The sequence below is a fragment of the Monomorium pharaonis genome, chromosome 5 (genome assembly GCF_013373865.1).
Source record: "Monomorium pharaonis isolate MP-MQ-018 chromosome 5, ASM1337386v2, whole genome shotgun sequence".
Classification (NCBI taxonomy): domain Eukaryota; kingdom Metazoa; phylum Arthropoda; class Insecta; order Hymenoptera; family Formicidae; genus Monomorium; species Monomorium pharaonis.
Genome location: NC_050471.1, coordinates 27,996,713 through 28,011,370, shown reverse-complemented (window position 1 = coordinate 28,011,370; position 14,658 = coordinate 27,996,713). Strand labels below are relative to the sequence as shown.

Sequence of the window (14,658 nt, the reverse complement as noted above, 5' to 3'; positions counted from 1 at the left end):
CATTGTGCAAACGTGTCGTTAAAAATAATAAAAAAGAACAAGTCGGGAGAAGCATTTAAGGAGATGCTGAACCTGTCCTGTTTTATCGATTATTTTGATTATTTCCAATTTACTACTCTTTTAATTGTATTTACAGAAATAAAAATCCTTCTCCACAATTAAAGTACAGACGGTAACATAATACGCACGTAAGAATTTTATATAAAAAAAACGAAAAAAATTTTTAATTTGTACATTATATTAAATTTTTTTTTCGTTTTTTGTATAAAATTCTTACGTGCGTATTATGTCTGTACTTTAATTGTGGAAAAGGATTTTTAATTCTGTAAATACAATTAAAAGATTAGTGAATTGGAAATAACTAAAATAATCGGTAAAAAAAAAACAGGACAGGTTCAGCATCCCTTTAAGTTTATAGATATTCAGGGAAAGAAAAAAAAGATCAAAATGAAAAAGAAATACGGTATCCTGACTGCAACAATATATTCAATCTCTTTTCATCTCGATTGACTACATAATATCAGATATGTACAGATATTCTTAATCAACAATTCACATTTACATTTACAACAAATTGAAGTTTCGTCAAGATTTCTACGCAACTCAACAACAACGTCTTAACGCGATAACCATCTCTCGACAGTGAGTCGTTAATCGTAATAAAAATATATCGCGTTCGCGATGCGCGCTTGTATCGGGAATTGATCTTCGCGCGGATCCTCGCGCTATGCACAGCCCCGGTTGTCTCATTAATTGCTATTCCTATTCCTTATAATCTCAATTTTTTTCTCAACCGAAAATTCATTATTATTTAACTATATTCCTTGAGGAACTTGAGGTGGAATTGCTTCAGTGCTTCGAGCATTGTTTTGATTTTCTCCTTTTGCGGCAGTATCGTGGTCCGGAAGTGGTGCGTGCCGGGTATCTGGCCGAAGCCCGAGCCCGGGATCACGCAGATCCCGGTGCTCTCCAGCAGCTTGAACGCGTAGAAGACGTCCGGCTCCTGGCCCTTCGCTCGCGCCTCCTCGATCGCCTTTGGCGGCAGCTCGAAGCGCGGGAACACATACATCGCGCCCATCGGCGGATTCGCCTGGGAAGAAAAGAGAGAAGACATTGCAGATGCGACTTTTTTTGTTCGCGTTAGCTGATGACCCGTAACAAACAAACAGTTCACCTTATATCCCGGAATACTGTTGAGCGTGTCGACAACGAGCTGCGATCTCTCCGCCAAGGAGCGCAGCGTTTCCTTCTTCTCCTTTTGAAATAGCTCGTACGACGGCTCGTTCGGCCGCGGCGGATTCACCACGACGTCCATCACCACCTGGCCGAGCACGGTGGGGCACAGCATCGCGGAGATCGATTTCAACAGCACCTTCATCACCTCCGGGTCCATGTTGATGATCTCAGCGTAACCGCCACGGATTCCGCACTCGCCCATGTATCCTGAAAACAAAATACTTCAGCACGGAATCCACCCGAAATCTATAATTTATTAATCTAAATTGTTAACCAGAATTCAATGTCCTCTCGAATCTAAATGTTGATGTTTAAATTAAGTCAATAAATGCCTCAAAATGTCAAGGTCCGAATAAAGTTACATATTGAAGATTACAAACTTAGAGATTATTCAATCAATCGGGGACACGACAGATTAAAATTAAAATTATTTGATCATCAAATCATGATCTTCAGTGCGTAGTCACATTGAGAAAAAAAAATTGTTGATTTGACCAAATTTTTCAACCAAATTAAAAATTAGTCAATTCAAGAATTCATGCATTTAACTTAAATGCACAAATTTCAATTCAAGTATTTATATATTAGTTAATTAAAATATATCAATACTTGAATGGACAAAACTTAAATCAGTTGGAAAATTCAGTCAAATTAACAATATTTTTTTCTCAGTGCGGATACTTTAATTAAATAGCCGTCTAACAGTCTAATATTTTAAATAAGTTGCTTCTTGCGACTCGTAATAAAATTTCTGCCATCCCGCCTTTTCTCGCGCACCTTTCGAGATAGACATAAACGAGGCGAGCTCCATCTTCGAATACGGCTCGCCCATCTCCGTCATGACCTTCTTGAAGGAATGGAACGCGCTGTCCTTGTCATATATATTGTCCTGATAAACCTCGTCGGCCAGCAGGAACAGATGGTGCTTGTGGGCGAAGCGGATGACGTTCTCGATGTTCTGGCGAGTCAAGACCTGACCGGTCGGATTACCGGGATTGATCACCACCAACACGCGCGGATTGCACGTGCCCTTGACCTCTCGCAGCGCTCGTTCCAGCTCGCTGATCTCCAGCGACCACTTGTTGTCCTCGTCTAGATAATACCCGATCTGGGCGAGGCCAAACTCCGCTAGGGTCGCCGAGTACAGGGGATACTGCGGAATCGGGATCAGCACGCCGGATGGCTTGCCGTCGATCCTTTCGTTGAATAGCTTTAGGAAGGACTGGAAGGACAAAACTCCAAATCAAATGAAGAAAAAGAATGTAGCGCTGGTCGGTATCCTATTAAGTTTGTCCGTAGTATCGAAATTATCGTGTTATCCTGTTATTCATTTTTTAGTGAATGACTACGAGAAACACGTCCCGGGAAAAAATGTTTCATATAAAAACATATATAAATATATATAAAATAATTTTGTAAAATTTCTGTTTGATATCAAAAAATAATAGTCATGCTGAAAAGATAGAGACTAATTTAATTTTCGCATTGCTTCTTTTAAAAAAAGCTAAATTTGAATAATTGTTCATATATAATCATATATATTTCGAAACATATATGATTATATATGGACAATTTTTCATATTTAGCTTTTTTAAAAGAAGCAATACAAAAATTAATTTTTAAATTACTTTTTTTCTTTTCGCTATGACTATTATTTTTTTATATCATACAGAAATTTAAAAAAAAAGTAAACTAATAATATAAACATTTATAAATATATATATATTTATATATGTTTTTATATAAAACATTTTTTTCCCGGAACTGCATTTTGAATATTCTAACATCAAAGTTACAGGAACACAATTTTTTTGTCGACTGATGTTACTTTTCGTTTTGAAACAGAAAAAAGAACATCTGTTAATCTCGCGTATCAGAGCGTCGTTAATTAGACTAGAAAGCTAGTTTCGAAAGTCGCGAAGATAAGAGAAACGCTTCAAGCGACACGCCTTATCTACCTTGATACCGTCAGAAGCGCCGTTCGAGAGGATGATGTTGTGGTAGTCGCAGGGAATACCGCCGTCGCGGTCCTGAATGTATTGCGCAACGTCTTTGCGAATGCACTCGATCCCGGCGGACTCCGAGTACGAGCCCACGCTGCCGCCCTTGCAGCCACCGAGGACCTTCCGAGCGCGGTCCTTCGCGTCCTCCGGGTAACTCGGGTCGCACAGCAGGTTCGGCGAGACCGCCAGCGTGAGCACCTGACGCAGGAACGTGATGGGCTGCTGGCCCATCGCGTGGGCGTCGCCCACGTTCGCCTTGATCACCTCGTTGAAGGGTTTCTTGGCGCCCTAGAGAAAAGAGAAACGACTACCGTCAGACTCCCGATTCCCGTGCGTGGTTATTAATTTTTGAACGCTCGCAAGTTTTTCAAGCGAGACTGTAAGCTCCACAAATCGGAGTAGAAAGATTTGATTATTTATTCAAATCCACACAAGGCTTTCAGTTCGTGGAAGTGCGACTCGTTTTTCCGATGCGGCTTGTGTCTCAAATAATCGGTTTAAATTTGCAATTATTTATTTTTTCCGAAGAGATCGAAATCTTGATACGCACATTCTTGAAAATATCGAGTAAATAATTTTCTAATAGAAAAAACGCAAAACATGCGAGTAGTATGGAGGATTTCTCAGCAAGACGGTCAGTTTTATGCTTCTAGACTGTGTAAACTTCGCATTGTGAAACTAACACGTCATTGACGAGTAGGTATTACGCAATTGCGTGTGAAACTGATAGAAACACGAGAGCCATATAACGAAGCGAATATTACTCACTGCGTAATTGCATAGATGATGCGTCTGTTTTTTTTTTTTTTTTCCTAACAAACCGATCGTTCACATTTGCGTGAGAGATTGATATACTTATTTTTGATTCACAAAAACAAATTTTTTCGAGACCTTGAAATCAACGAAATCGCGTGTCTTGAGGCAAACGTCTCCGAGTAAAATATATTTATTCTGTGCCATTAAAAAATGAGTTTGTTGCTGCCAAACGTTGTGCGAGATAATGTCAATTAAATATCCGATTAGTATCACTAAAAATAATTTTACTTTTTCCAATACATTTACCAAATATAATAATATTATAATAAATCGTTTGATAAATGCTATTTATTTAAAAGAAAAATTGTTTCCGGTTTTATTAGCTGAATGCTTATTTTACTCAACATTTTGCAGATATTATCAAACTCTTTACTCTATTACACACTTCATACGTTCGTGACATAGATAGTTCTGGAAGACCTGTCGTTCACGGGGAAAACGTTATTTTCATAAAAGATAAAGTATATCTCGTCTTCAGCATTTTCGATTTTAGATATATATCTTTTTGTAATTGAATTCTATTTTTTGTTGCTCGTCATGAATGGATGCATTGCGTGTGTTTCCATTAGCAGCGACATAGCTGTGCGCCTGATAACGTGATAAGAGGCTACCATATGTGTATGCATATCCAACCTGGAAATCATCGAAATAAGAAAGAAGTTATTTCGCTCGAGGCAACAGTTACGTTCTCGCGCTGGTCAACCTGAATACCTGAAGACCGATGTTGTTATGTGTGGTAATGTGTCAGCCGCAAGTATGCGTCAAACTCATATGCCTCAGTACGCTTTATCGTGCACTCGCGAGTTAATCTCCGCTTAGATAACAAGCTCGCATTACGTTCGAATTTATCTCGTTCTCCTTATTTGTAGAAGAAATAATTTAGATAAATGTTTACACTGAAAAAGAAATTTACTAAATTGAAATAAATATTTTTTCAAATAGTACCAAGCAGAAGTTTTATAAAAAATAAATAATATTTATGTTTCAAATAAGATAATATTTTCTATAATTTAGAAAATATTATCTTATTTAAAATAAATATCACTTATTTTTTACAAAACTTCTGCTTGGTACTATTTGAAAAAATATTTATTTCAATCCTAGTAAATTTTTTTTCAGTGTATTGGGTAGAATTTAGATAAATATTAATGTGTACCGATAATTTATAGAATAGCTTGTTAAATAACTCAAACAGATACTTCACACGCTAATGATATTAATATTTTACATCTCATACATTTATTTAGATATTGCAGTGTAAACGTTTGTATTTTATTATTTGCAAGAAAGATAAATTAAAATAATAAAATGTATAAATATGTTTTATTTACGTATTATATGTTCTATCGATTTTTAAAATTACACTCTTCTTATACTATACGTAATTTGTTACACGGCTTATTTTTAGAATAGATAAGTCACAATCGCCTAAATCCATTAATTTATTTTTAATCAAATGCAAGTTATGCACAACTTTTTTCCGCAGCTTTACGATTTCATACTTGTAAATTTAAAATTGATATCCATTGAAATATCCATCACAAAATTTTTTAATTATATACTATCTTTCTAATTAAGTATTACGTTCATATTTTCACTCTAAATCCACGTATATAAAAAAATTCTCATTCGCGTGTGTAATCTTGTTTTATATAAATATATAACAATCTGCATGAGGAAGGCTTTTTTTTACACACTTGAATCTGTCGTATTTTCGACGATGCGCGACGTTTATCACAGTTTCCTAATTAAACCCGGGAACGCCTTATCTTATCTCTCTTTTTAAGCGAAGAGTAAAACGTAATTTTGAAACGTATCATCTGCTCATCAAGCCTCATTCGCACTTCATAGTTAGAGACCTCAATTAGCGATTATTCTCTCCTCCTCCCCCCCCCACCCTTCCACTTGACGTTTCACCATGGCAACCTACCATCTGTCACCGCCGTCACCGGGCCCATCCTACTTCCATCCCTCCAGCCCTTCCCTCCTTTCGCGCTCATTCAGTCTTTTATCTTCGATGCAATTATATTGCACTTGCAATCGCGTCGTCCCTTTCTTTCACGTGGAAGGGTTTTCGTTCAAATAAAGACGCGATCGTGCAATTAATCTTTATAGTATTAAAATGACATTTTTTACCACTGAAATTAACAAAGAAGTTGTTCACGTTTCTGCCCTGGAAGGAAAAGATACCTAACCTTCAAGCGGCGTATCACCCTCGATGCTCCCCCTCCCCCTCTCCCGCTTTTGCTCCGGTTGAGTTCAGTTCAAGAGACGCGACAGCGTCACGCATCAATTCATTTTTCTCCTTTACGTTCCCTTCGTCCTTTCTCGCAAAGAAGACGCCACCCAGCGAGAAGCGATAATAAATTCGACATCAATTCGAAATGATGATTTCGATGTCGAATCGATGTACTATTTCTCACTGGGCACAGCGTCGTCGCTTACAAAAACGGTATTTTTTTTTTAAATAATAAAAAAAACCAATTGTAATGATAATCTTTTCTCAAACAAATATCAATAAGAGTGTGGCTTTTTGTTCCCCGATTACAATGATGAACGTGAGAGCACGTCGCGATATACGTATGATCCTTACCTTCTGGAGCTCCTTCTCGATCTCCAGGGCCCTGATGAGCAGCGGCCCGCGCACCGCGTACTCCATCTTGCGCAGGTTCACGAAGACGTTGTCCTCGGTGAGGACCTTGCCGCGCGGGCTGGCCGCCGCCGCCGCCGCCGCCGCCGTCGCTGCGCTCGACGCCATGCCACGACAGGGAATAACCGGCTGGAGTAGAAGCGGTGCGGAGGACACCGGCGGCGCGTCCGGCATCCCTACCCCTCCGCGGCCAGTCAGCGCCCCGCCGCCACCGTCGCCGCCGCTGTGGCTGGCACTCTGTCTCGCCGTCACCGTCACCGTCCTCGTCGGCCAGCCGCCGGCGAGCACGGCGTTCCGCAGGCACGCGTGCGACATGTCGTCTGGTTACCCTTCCCGGTTTCGCTCTCCCTTTTTCCTCTGCTCCTCCTCTCCTCCTGTCAACCTGTTCTTCCCACCAGCGAGGGACGACTTGCCGCGCCTCTCTCTCTTTCTCTCTCTTCCTCTCGCTCACTCTCCTTCTTCCGCGCTTATCACTCCTCGATTAATCAGCGTCGTTGGCTCGCGCGCGCGCCCTTTCTTCCTGTAGCGCGTTTCACTCTCGGCTCGCGCCGCTCATCGTGTACGGAGTCCGGAATCCGCGCGGCTCCTCGTCGAGACGACGAGACGATGCGTGGCTCGGGCGGGGTGAAGGAGAGGGAATCGTGCGTGGAATCGAGGAGGAGAGGAATCGAACGAGAGAGGAATCGAATCGCGCGCGGGGAATCACGCACTCTCGCACGCACTCGCACGCGCTGTTAGACGCTCGGCGATCGCTGCCGCAGACTATACGGCAGGGCGGAGCGGAGAGGAGGTGGGGAAGAGCGTGCGAGCAGCCGACGTCGACGCCGACGCTGACTGACGGGACGAAGTTCGATCCGACAAGCGGCACGCCACCTGGGGACGGAGCCGCGCCGACGACGACGTCGATGATCCGACGGAGCGCGAATACGAATGCTCCTTCCCCTGCAAAAAGAAAGACCGATTGAAGCCGCATGTATTCGAGCGAAGCCCCCGCGAAGTTTTCCCTTCCGCGAATACGTAGGCAATCTGCTTAGGGAGGTATTTTCGAGGAGACAATTTTTTTTCGCGCGAGAACACGTGACAGATCAAACGTGCCCGCGTCGAGTTCGATCAGCGATAGAGATGTGTTGAGCTACTCGAATACAAGTCGAACTGAATCGGGTGAGACACGATTCGACTCGGATTTAAATCTCTATGGTTCGAATCCGAACTATTCAAATACGAATCGAATTAAATCGCACTCGAGTCGACTCGGATTTGAATCTCTATGGTTCGAATTCGAACTATTCAAAAATTTCGAATCCAAACTGTTCAAATACGAATCGAATTAAATCTCACTCGAGTCGATTCGGATTTGAATCTCTATGGTTCGAATTCTAACTATTTGAAAAGTTCAAATCCAAGATATTTATATATAAATCGAATTGAGTGAAATTTGATTCAACTTGGATTTGAATCTTTATAGTTTAAAGTTGGACTATTCGAAAATTTCGAATCTAAGACGTTCAAATACGAATCGAATCTTATTTGAGTCAAAACAATCTCGAATTGAGAATTATTAAAACTCTTATTTGAACGCGAACTCTTTTTCCGTCTTATAAGCAACTTTAACTTAATACCTACGAAAAAGAATATTTGCTCGCTGAAAAGACTAGCAAAAATTTTCAAACTTCGTCTCTTATATTGTGATCCGAATATCGTAGATGTACACACATTTACGACATCTACGATATGATAGACTTTTATTTAAAACCGTGCACTTATTATCATTTGCTTTTTGATCGTTCACGCAAGCGATAATTGTAAAAAAAATGCAGTTTTGCAAAAGTATACGAGATTATTGCGTCGTAAATACGTATGTCCTTATTTTAGAAACGTCTGTATGAATTGTGAGTGTATGTGTTGCACACATGTTATAGGCTAGATTAGACTTTATATTTGCTCAGACAAATATGTCAGACAGTTAAAACAGTCAATAACGTTTGTACTCTGCAATTACAATCCGTAATTCTTACGAGATAAAGAGAAGGAGAAAGAAATTCACTCATGAAATTTACCAATCTGTTAATTTCCTAATCTTGTTTTCAGTTAAAAATTGAAGAATTAAATTAGAAACAGATACGATAAACACATTAACTGAACGCAATTACAGATAAACGGAATGCAAATGAACATGTTGAACAATATGAAAGCAGTCCTTCAAACGTCAACATATCTTTTCTCGATCGTACTTGAGAGAATCTTAAATAACCGACCATAAATATTCAAGTAAACTTATCAAGTAAGCATGCACAAGCTCGTATAAATTTATTGAAGTGTATTGATGATAAAACTTAGCACAGTTATTTCGATTTGCGCAAGCAACTGGAATAAATATGAAAAATTACTCGATTTAATATGCTTGTGTTAAACTAGCTTGATCAAGCAAATCGGAGCATAGGGCAGGTTCAATTCAAACCAATCGGAAGTTGACGTTGCAAATAAAAGTAATTATGTTGAAACACATCAAAGAATTGCTCCTTGTGTCTATCGGACTTGTCTAGATACTCTAGATGACAAAACTGCATAGTTATCGCAAATTATGCACACGTTCCGACTGAATTATACAAGTATACTTGACAAGCTTACTTAAGCGTGTGCAGCTGGCTTAAGATCAGATTGCCGTCCAAAGAATAAAGGAAATAAATTTAGAAAGAAATATTTCAAAATCTTTTGACTTTCGTCTGTTCTTCGACAATAGTGTCGAATGCAGGGCGATCTGTGCCACTACGCCATTGCATTTCCGTGAAAAACATTCACGAGCGCGTTCACCGCAATAATTACCACAAGTCCAAAATTGCCAGAAGGTCACACCGATCGGTTTTCACAGAGCCGCGAAAAGAGCGAAGAGTTTCGCGATGGCACTGAGTCGGCTTTCCGAAGATCACTATTTTGAAACGAGAAAAGCAAACGGACAATACTTCCTTGCGCATGCGCATGTTTTGATTCTTGCCTATATTATGTTATATTGTATTGCTATATTTAAATAAAAGTTTCTTCAAATTTTTCCAATAACAGTTTCATTCGTTTAAATAAATAATGCATATACATTTATATTTTTTTTACAGTTTTATAAGATATTTAATGATGTATAAATTTAACAATTTAATAAAGTGTAATTTTTAAATAATGTATCTTATAAAGTTATATTAATCTTCCATAACTGACATCAAAGTCGTTAACACGGTTACTGAATTAAATCTGTGAAATCAATTTATATTGATTAAACGGCACAAAGAAACAAAAATGCCATAACTCAAATAAAAAATAAATACTATAGTTTACTAAAAAAACTATTACAGTTTATTTTTATAACAATAATTTAAGAGTTATAATTGACGATAGGTCTGATGATAAGATTTAAATAGATATACAAAATATAATATTTACTAATCAATAAAAGAAAATCACGATTAAAAACCTAAAAAAATTTAAATTTGTTAAACTCATTACATAAATCTTTTCAAACAAAATAACTTTTTTTAAAAAAAACTTTTAGAAAACTCTGTGTATTATTTTAACCGACCATATATATCAATCAAACACACCCACACACGGATTTCGCATACGTTTGTGTATTTTTTTATCTTTTCAGGATTTTTGCGGGTGCACATATCGAATGCAGGAAAAACAAGTGCGCTCTAACGGAAGTGGGGAGAAGTAGATCTCTCACTAGCGCAATCAGAATCGTCATTGGGAAGGGTCGTCGAGGTCACGGGTACTATGTACTATGAACTTCGCGCCGCTTGAATAAGTAAAACTACGAACCGATAGCCACGCACGCCCCTTCGCGACCTTATCTCGCGCGTATTGATACAAACCGAGAGTATTAATCGCGAATAACAAGACGGCGCCGCGCGTCATCGTCCGTCAACGTGACGAAAATAATCCACCGCGATGACCGTGCGTCGGATCCCCAACGTTCCCGGCAAAAAAACACACACGTCCGTCGATCGCGACACACCGAATATTAAATTAGCCAGTAATTAATTCATCGTGAATATTAATAGCGCTACGTTCCCAGATAGCACAAAATATTTATAAAATATTTATAAGGAGGAAACAAATATTTGTGATAAATATTTTGTACATATTTTTATGTCCGAGTTTGTCAGGTATAAAAAAAATTATGATAAACATTTATGAAAATATTTAAAATAAATTTTTATACCATTATTATCAAAGAATATAAAAAATATTTCAAGTTCATATACCATAAATATTTTTCAGTATATTTTAAAAATATATTCTATATATTGTTGTTAATAATTTTTGTATCATTTCTAAATGGTTTATGAAAATAATTATATAATCTTTAAAAAATATTTTTTGAAAATAAATTTGTAAAATATTTATAAATATTTAATGATAATATTTCGTGCTGTCTGGGTTGTTAGTGCTTTTAACGCTAAAAATAAATGATTAATCTGCCACTGATCAATTCAGCATGGCCGGTATTAATACTTAACGCACACCTTAGGACCGATTTATGCCCCCCACATTTTCTTTCTTCGAAATGTCGGTCATAATTAGCTTGCGAGATGAATTATATTTTTTAAGAATCATTAAAAATCTCGAACGGTTTCAAGATGGTCTCCGCCCAAATTATTGATTGTACAATATCTCGAGCTGTGAATACCGTTTGAGCGCGAAGGGCGATAGAAGGGTTAACGTCGAAAACTGAAGACTCACCCTTTCTCCCGATAAATTTTCCCTTTTTCCGCAACTGCAGCCGCTCTAATGCACTAATAAGACTGCCGCATTTTTCATTTATCGCCCGTATCATATTTTTAGCGAGGGTATTATGTAAGTGCACGTGGGTGAGCAGGTAGTCGGAGCACGTCATCTCCTTCGCCCGCCCTCGGCCGGGTAACAATACAAACAATATGTCGCGTTTGTGCGACGCGTTGATGAATTGAGAAACAGTAGGTCTCCTGAAAACTCGATCACTACCAATGTAAATATTTTTTTACTCACTGAAAGAAACAAAATTACATACGTTTAGTTCATAATAATTTTTTTTTTTCGGTTCAAGTATTTTTATGTATCTAAATGAAATATATGCCTTATAGAAATTTAATACTGGCGGGAAAACCACTAAGTGACGGTGCTCTAATACTAAAAATAGATAATTAATCACTGCCAGTATTAAATTTCTGTAAGGGATATACATATATTCAACTTAAACATATATACACATACAAATTCGTACTTGAACCGAAGAAATTTATACGAATGCATCTAGTCAAGTTTATATTTTTTTGTTTTAATGTAACACACGATATATTGAGATATTAATTGCGAACAAGATACGTGCTATATAGGTGTAATAAACTTTAACTTGTAAAAGACATTTCATATTAACCGCGGAATTTTGAGTCACTTTTTACTTAAGAAACTTGATAAGATCTGTTTTACAAAACTTTTTAATTTCAAATATTTAATAAAAAACGAAGAGTGTAAAAATACAAAAAAAACGTAAGATTTACTTCCAGAATAAAAACTTTTGTGACAGTATAATTCACAAAAGAATAGTTTTCTTTTTATAATTGATTGTAATTGAAAAATTATTAGTTGCACTTCAATATGTTTGCGATTTAAAAAATGATTAATAATTGGCCAAAAATTGAAAAAAAGTTTTGCGCTGCTTTCGATTTTTATGTGAAGTGATTAAAATAATAGATAAACTGAATTATCTCTGATAAATTAATGATGCGTACAAACTAATAATCTTTCTTGCCAACGGTAAGTAAGGAATACGGGCGAGTGTTGGTAAAACACGAGAGATAGCAACACCTGTCCGATTATTAGCGTCTTTTGTAAAAAAGTGCTTTTTTACGTTATGTTTTTAAATACCAGCTACATAAGCGGAACTAATCCCTTGAAACTGCATGTATTATATTTCATAGCAATAAAAAAAAAGGATCTCTAATCGCTATGTTTAGCATACTAGAGAAGAATAAATTAAAGCGTGATGACATTACATTGGCACGTCGTAAAAAGGAACAAGATTTATCATCACTAAAACATACGTCTATTTTCAATTTTACTGCAGAAAAAAACGTAAAATCAAATTTATAGACACATCAAATTTACTTTGCCTTCAACCTAATTCAATAAAATTGTTACTGCATGTTACGCAAATATTTTTTATCTTTTACTTAACGTTACGTAACAGTTACGTTGACTTTAATCTTATGATTACTGATTATTAACAAAGAGGGTCCTGTTTCTAAATAATTATAACACCTAATAAATTAATCTTTATTTTTTAATTAATGACTTCTACGGTGATTGGTTTTACATTTCGGCGATTCTGTGTATTGATTCCAATTATTCCGTAATTCTAACAACAGTTTCGTTATCATTATGCAGCTTTTTTATCATGTATTATATCTGCGCAACAACGTTATAATGATAACAAAACTCATTAAAGCCCATTTTTAGCAAAGTATATTAACTTTAATCTTGGTTTAACTAACTGTTATCTTTTTCTAATTTTTAGAACTAGAATGAGATAACAAATAAGTTAAACTGAGATTAAAGTTAATCTACTAAGTTGAATAAGATTCACTTAATTAATTTTATTTTTTTTTTTAACTATTCATAAAAATCTCGAAATACAGTGTATATTTCAAAATATCCTCAGACAGAACGTTAAAAAAATAAAATAGATTAATTCAGGATCGTTTTCAGCCAAAAACTTTGCAGCTACGCGAATCTCTTTTTTTCTTGTATTTCTCAATGTTTATTTTAGCGCTGAACGAGACGTTTCCCAAGCTATTAAATTGCAATTAACGTTCCCGGAACTACTTATTGTTAGCACCCAGGAGCTAAATAAAACGGAAAATTTTCTAGATTTATTGTCGCGATTTTTTTGTCCAATCTCTCTCTCGCCGGGACAAATCTCGGGTGACACAAGTGCGATTCGGCAGCGCACCCTCAACGGGATTTCCCGCACGCGCATTGCGTTGCATACGACGCAAAAACTTCTCGTTCTCCTGCTAACAGCTTAACCCGCCGCCGATCGCTATTTTTGGCACGGCGTACGTGCTTTCTGCCGTGCCAAGTTCGCGCGAGCCGCAAAACGTTCCGCTCGTTCTCCACCGCGTTGCGTGCGGCCCGCTTTTGTAATTAAGACAGATTCGCCGGTCGCAAAATTCTGTCCGAGAGTCCCGCGGAGATCGCGGAACTCCGCCTGATCTCTGCGTACCGCAAAATAAATATATATATATTTAAAAAAAAGTCTGGTAACAATAAATAAGTTTTCATAAAATAATTATAATAATAACTACACTGTAAAAAATTTTTGTAAAATTACAACTATAATAGTAGGTAATTTTGAGATCCACTATAATAATTGTAAATTTTTATGTGTATGTAATTTTGTATATAAATTTTGCAATAGTTTCTTAATTTGTTTTTTACACTTGTGTTTACACTGTAAACAAATTTATTACGAATTAAATTATTTTTACTTGTATACTGCAAAATTATAGACAAAAGAAAATTTACAACTATTATAGTTGGTCTCAAAATTACCCACTATTATAGTTGTAATTTTACAATAATTTTTTACAGTGTATGTATTAAGTGACATATTAATTATAATTTACATAATAATTAATATAATTAAATGTGTAAATAATATTTTAGTTTCTAATGATATAAAAGCATAATCATCATCCAGACTTACTATCATAAGTTTTTTTCTTTCAGCGTATAATCTCGAATTAGAGGAAAATAGAAAAGGTCCTGATACTTCAAATGTATACAAATGTAACGCACTATTTTAAAAAAATCAATTTTTCATTTACCAAGATTTCTAAAAAAAAAAAATACCTTAAATTACTTCAGAGTTCATTAATTTTCTTCTAATAAATTATAAAATGAAAATTTTCTGAAAAATTCATA

General features: G+C 36.8%; 2 protein-coding genes and 1 long non-coding RNA gene across 4 annotated transcripts; all 3 read right to left on the bottom strand.

Moving 5' to 3' along the window:
- Positions 1–459: 459 nt before the first annotated feature.
- On the bottom strand, positions 460–7,207 carry LOC105836113 (alanine aminotransferase 1). Its single transcript, XM_012679932.2, has 5 exons — positions 6,649–7,207; positions 3,195–3,527; positions 2,014–2,458; positions 1,175–1,443; positions 460–1,090 (listed from the first exon to the last, which is right to left on the bottom strand). Exons 1-5 carry the CDS (start codon positions 7,018–7,020, stop codon positions 812–814), a joined length of 1,698 nt encoding a protein of 565 aa, XP_012535386.2. The 5' UTR covers positions 7,021–7,207; the 3' UTR covers positions 460–811.
- On the bottom strand, positions 4,035–5,012 carry LOC114255639. The gene is made up of 2 exons (XR_003626859.2): positions 4,767–5,012; positions 4,035–4,688 (listed from the first exon to the last, which is right to left on the bottom strand). It is a non-coding gene; the product is annotated as an uncharacterized LOC114255639 (long non-coding RNA).
- On the bottom strand, positions 7,146–11,605 carry LOC105838584. 2 transcript variants are annotated; one of them, XM_028192581.2, is made up of 2 exons: positions 11,437–11,605; positions 7,146–7,647 (listed from the first exon to the last, which is right to left on the bottom strand). In XM_028192581.2, the coding sequence occupies exons 1-2, from the start codon at positions 11,588–11,590 to the stop codon at positions 7,238–7,240; spliced, it is 564 nt and encodes a 187-aa protein (XP_028048382.1). In that variant the 5' UTR covers positions 11,591–11,605; the 3' UTR covers positions 7,146–7,237. The 2 variants fall into 2 exon arrangements, 1 of the variants encoding a protein (XP_028048382.1); XR_004963199.1 differs by lacking the exon at positions 11,437–11,605 and adding an exon at positions 9,529–10,836 and having other exon boundaries at positions 7,516–7,647.
- Positions 11,606–14,658: the final 3,053 nt, after the last annotated feature.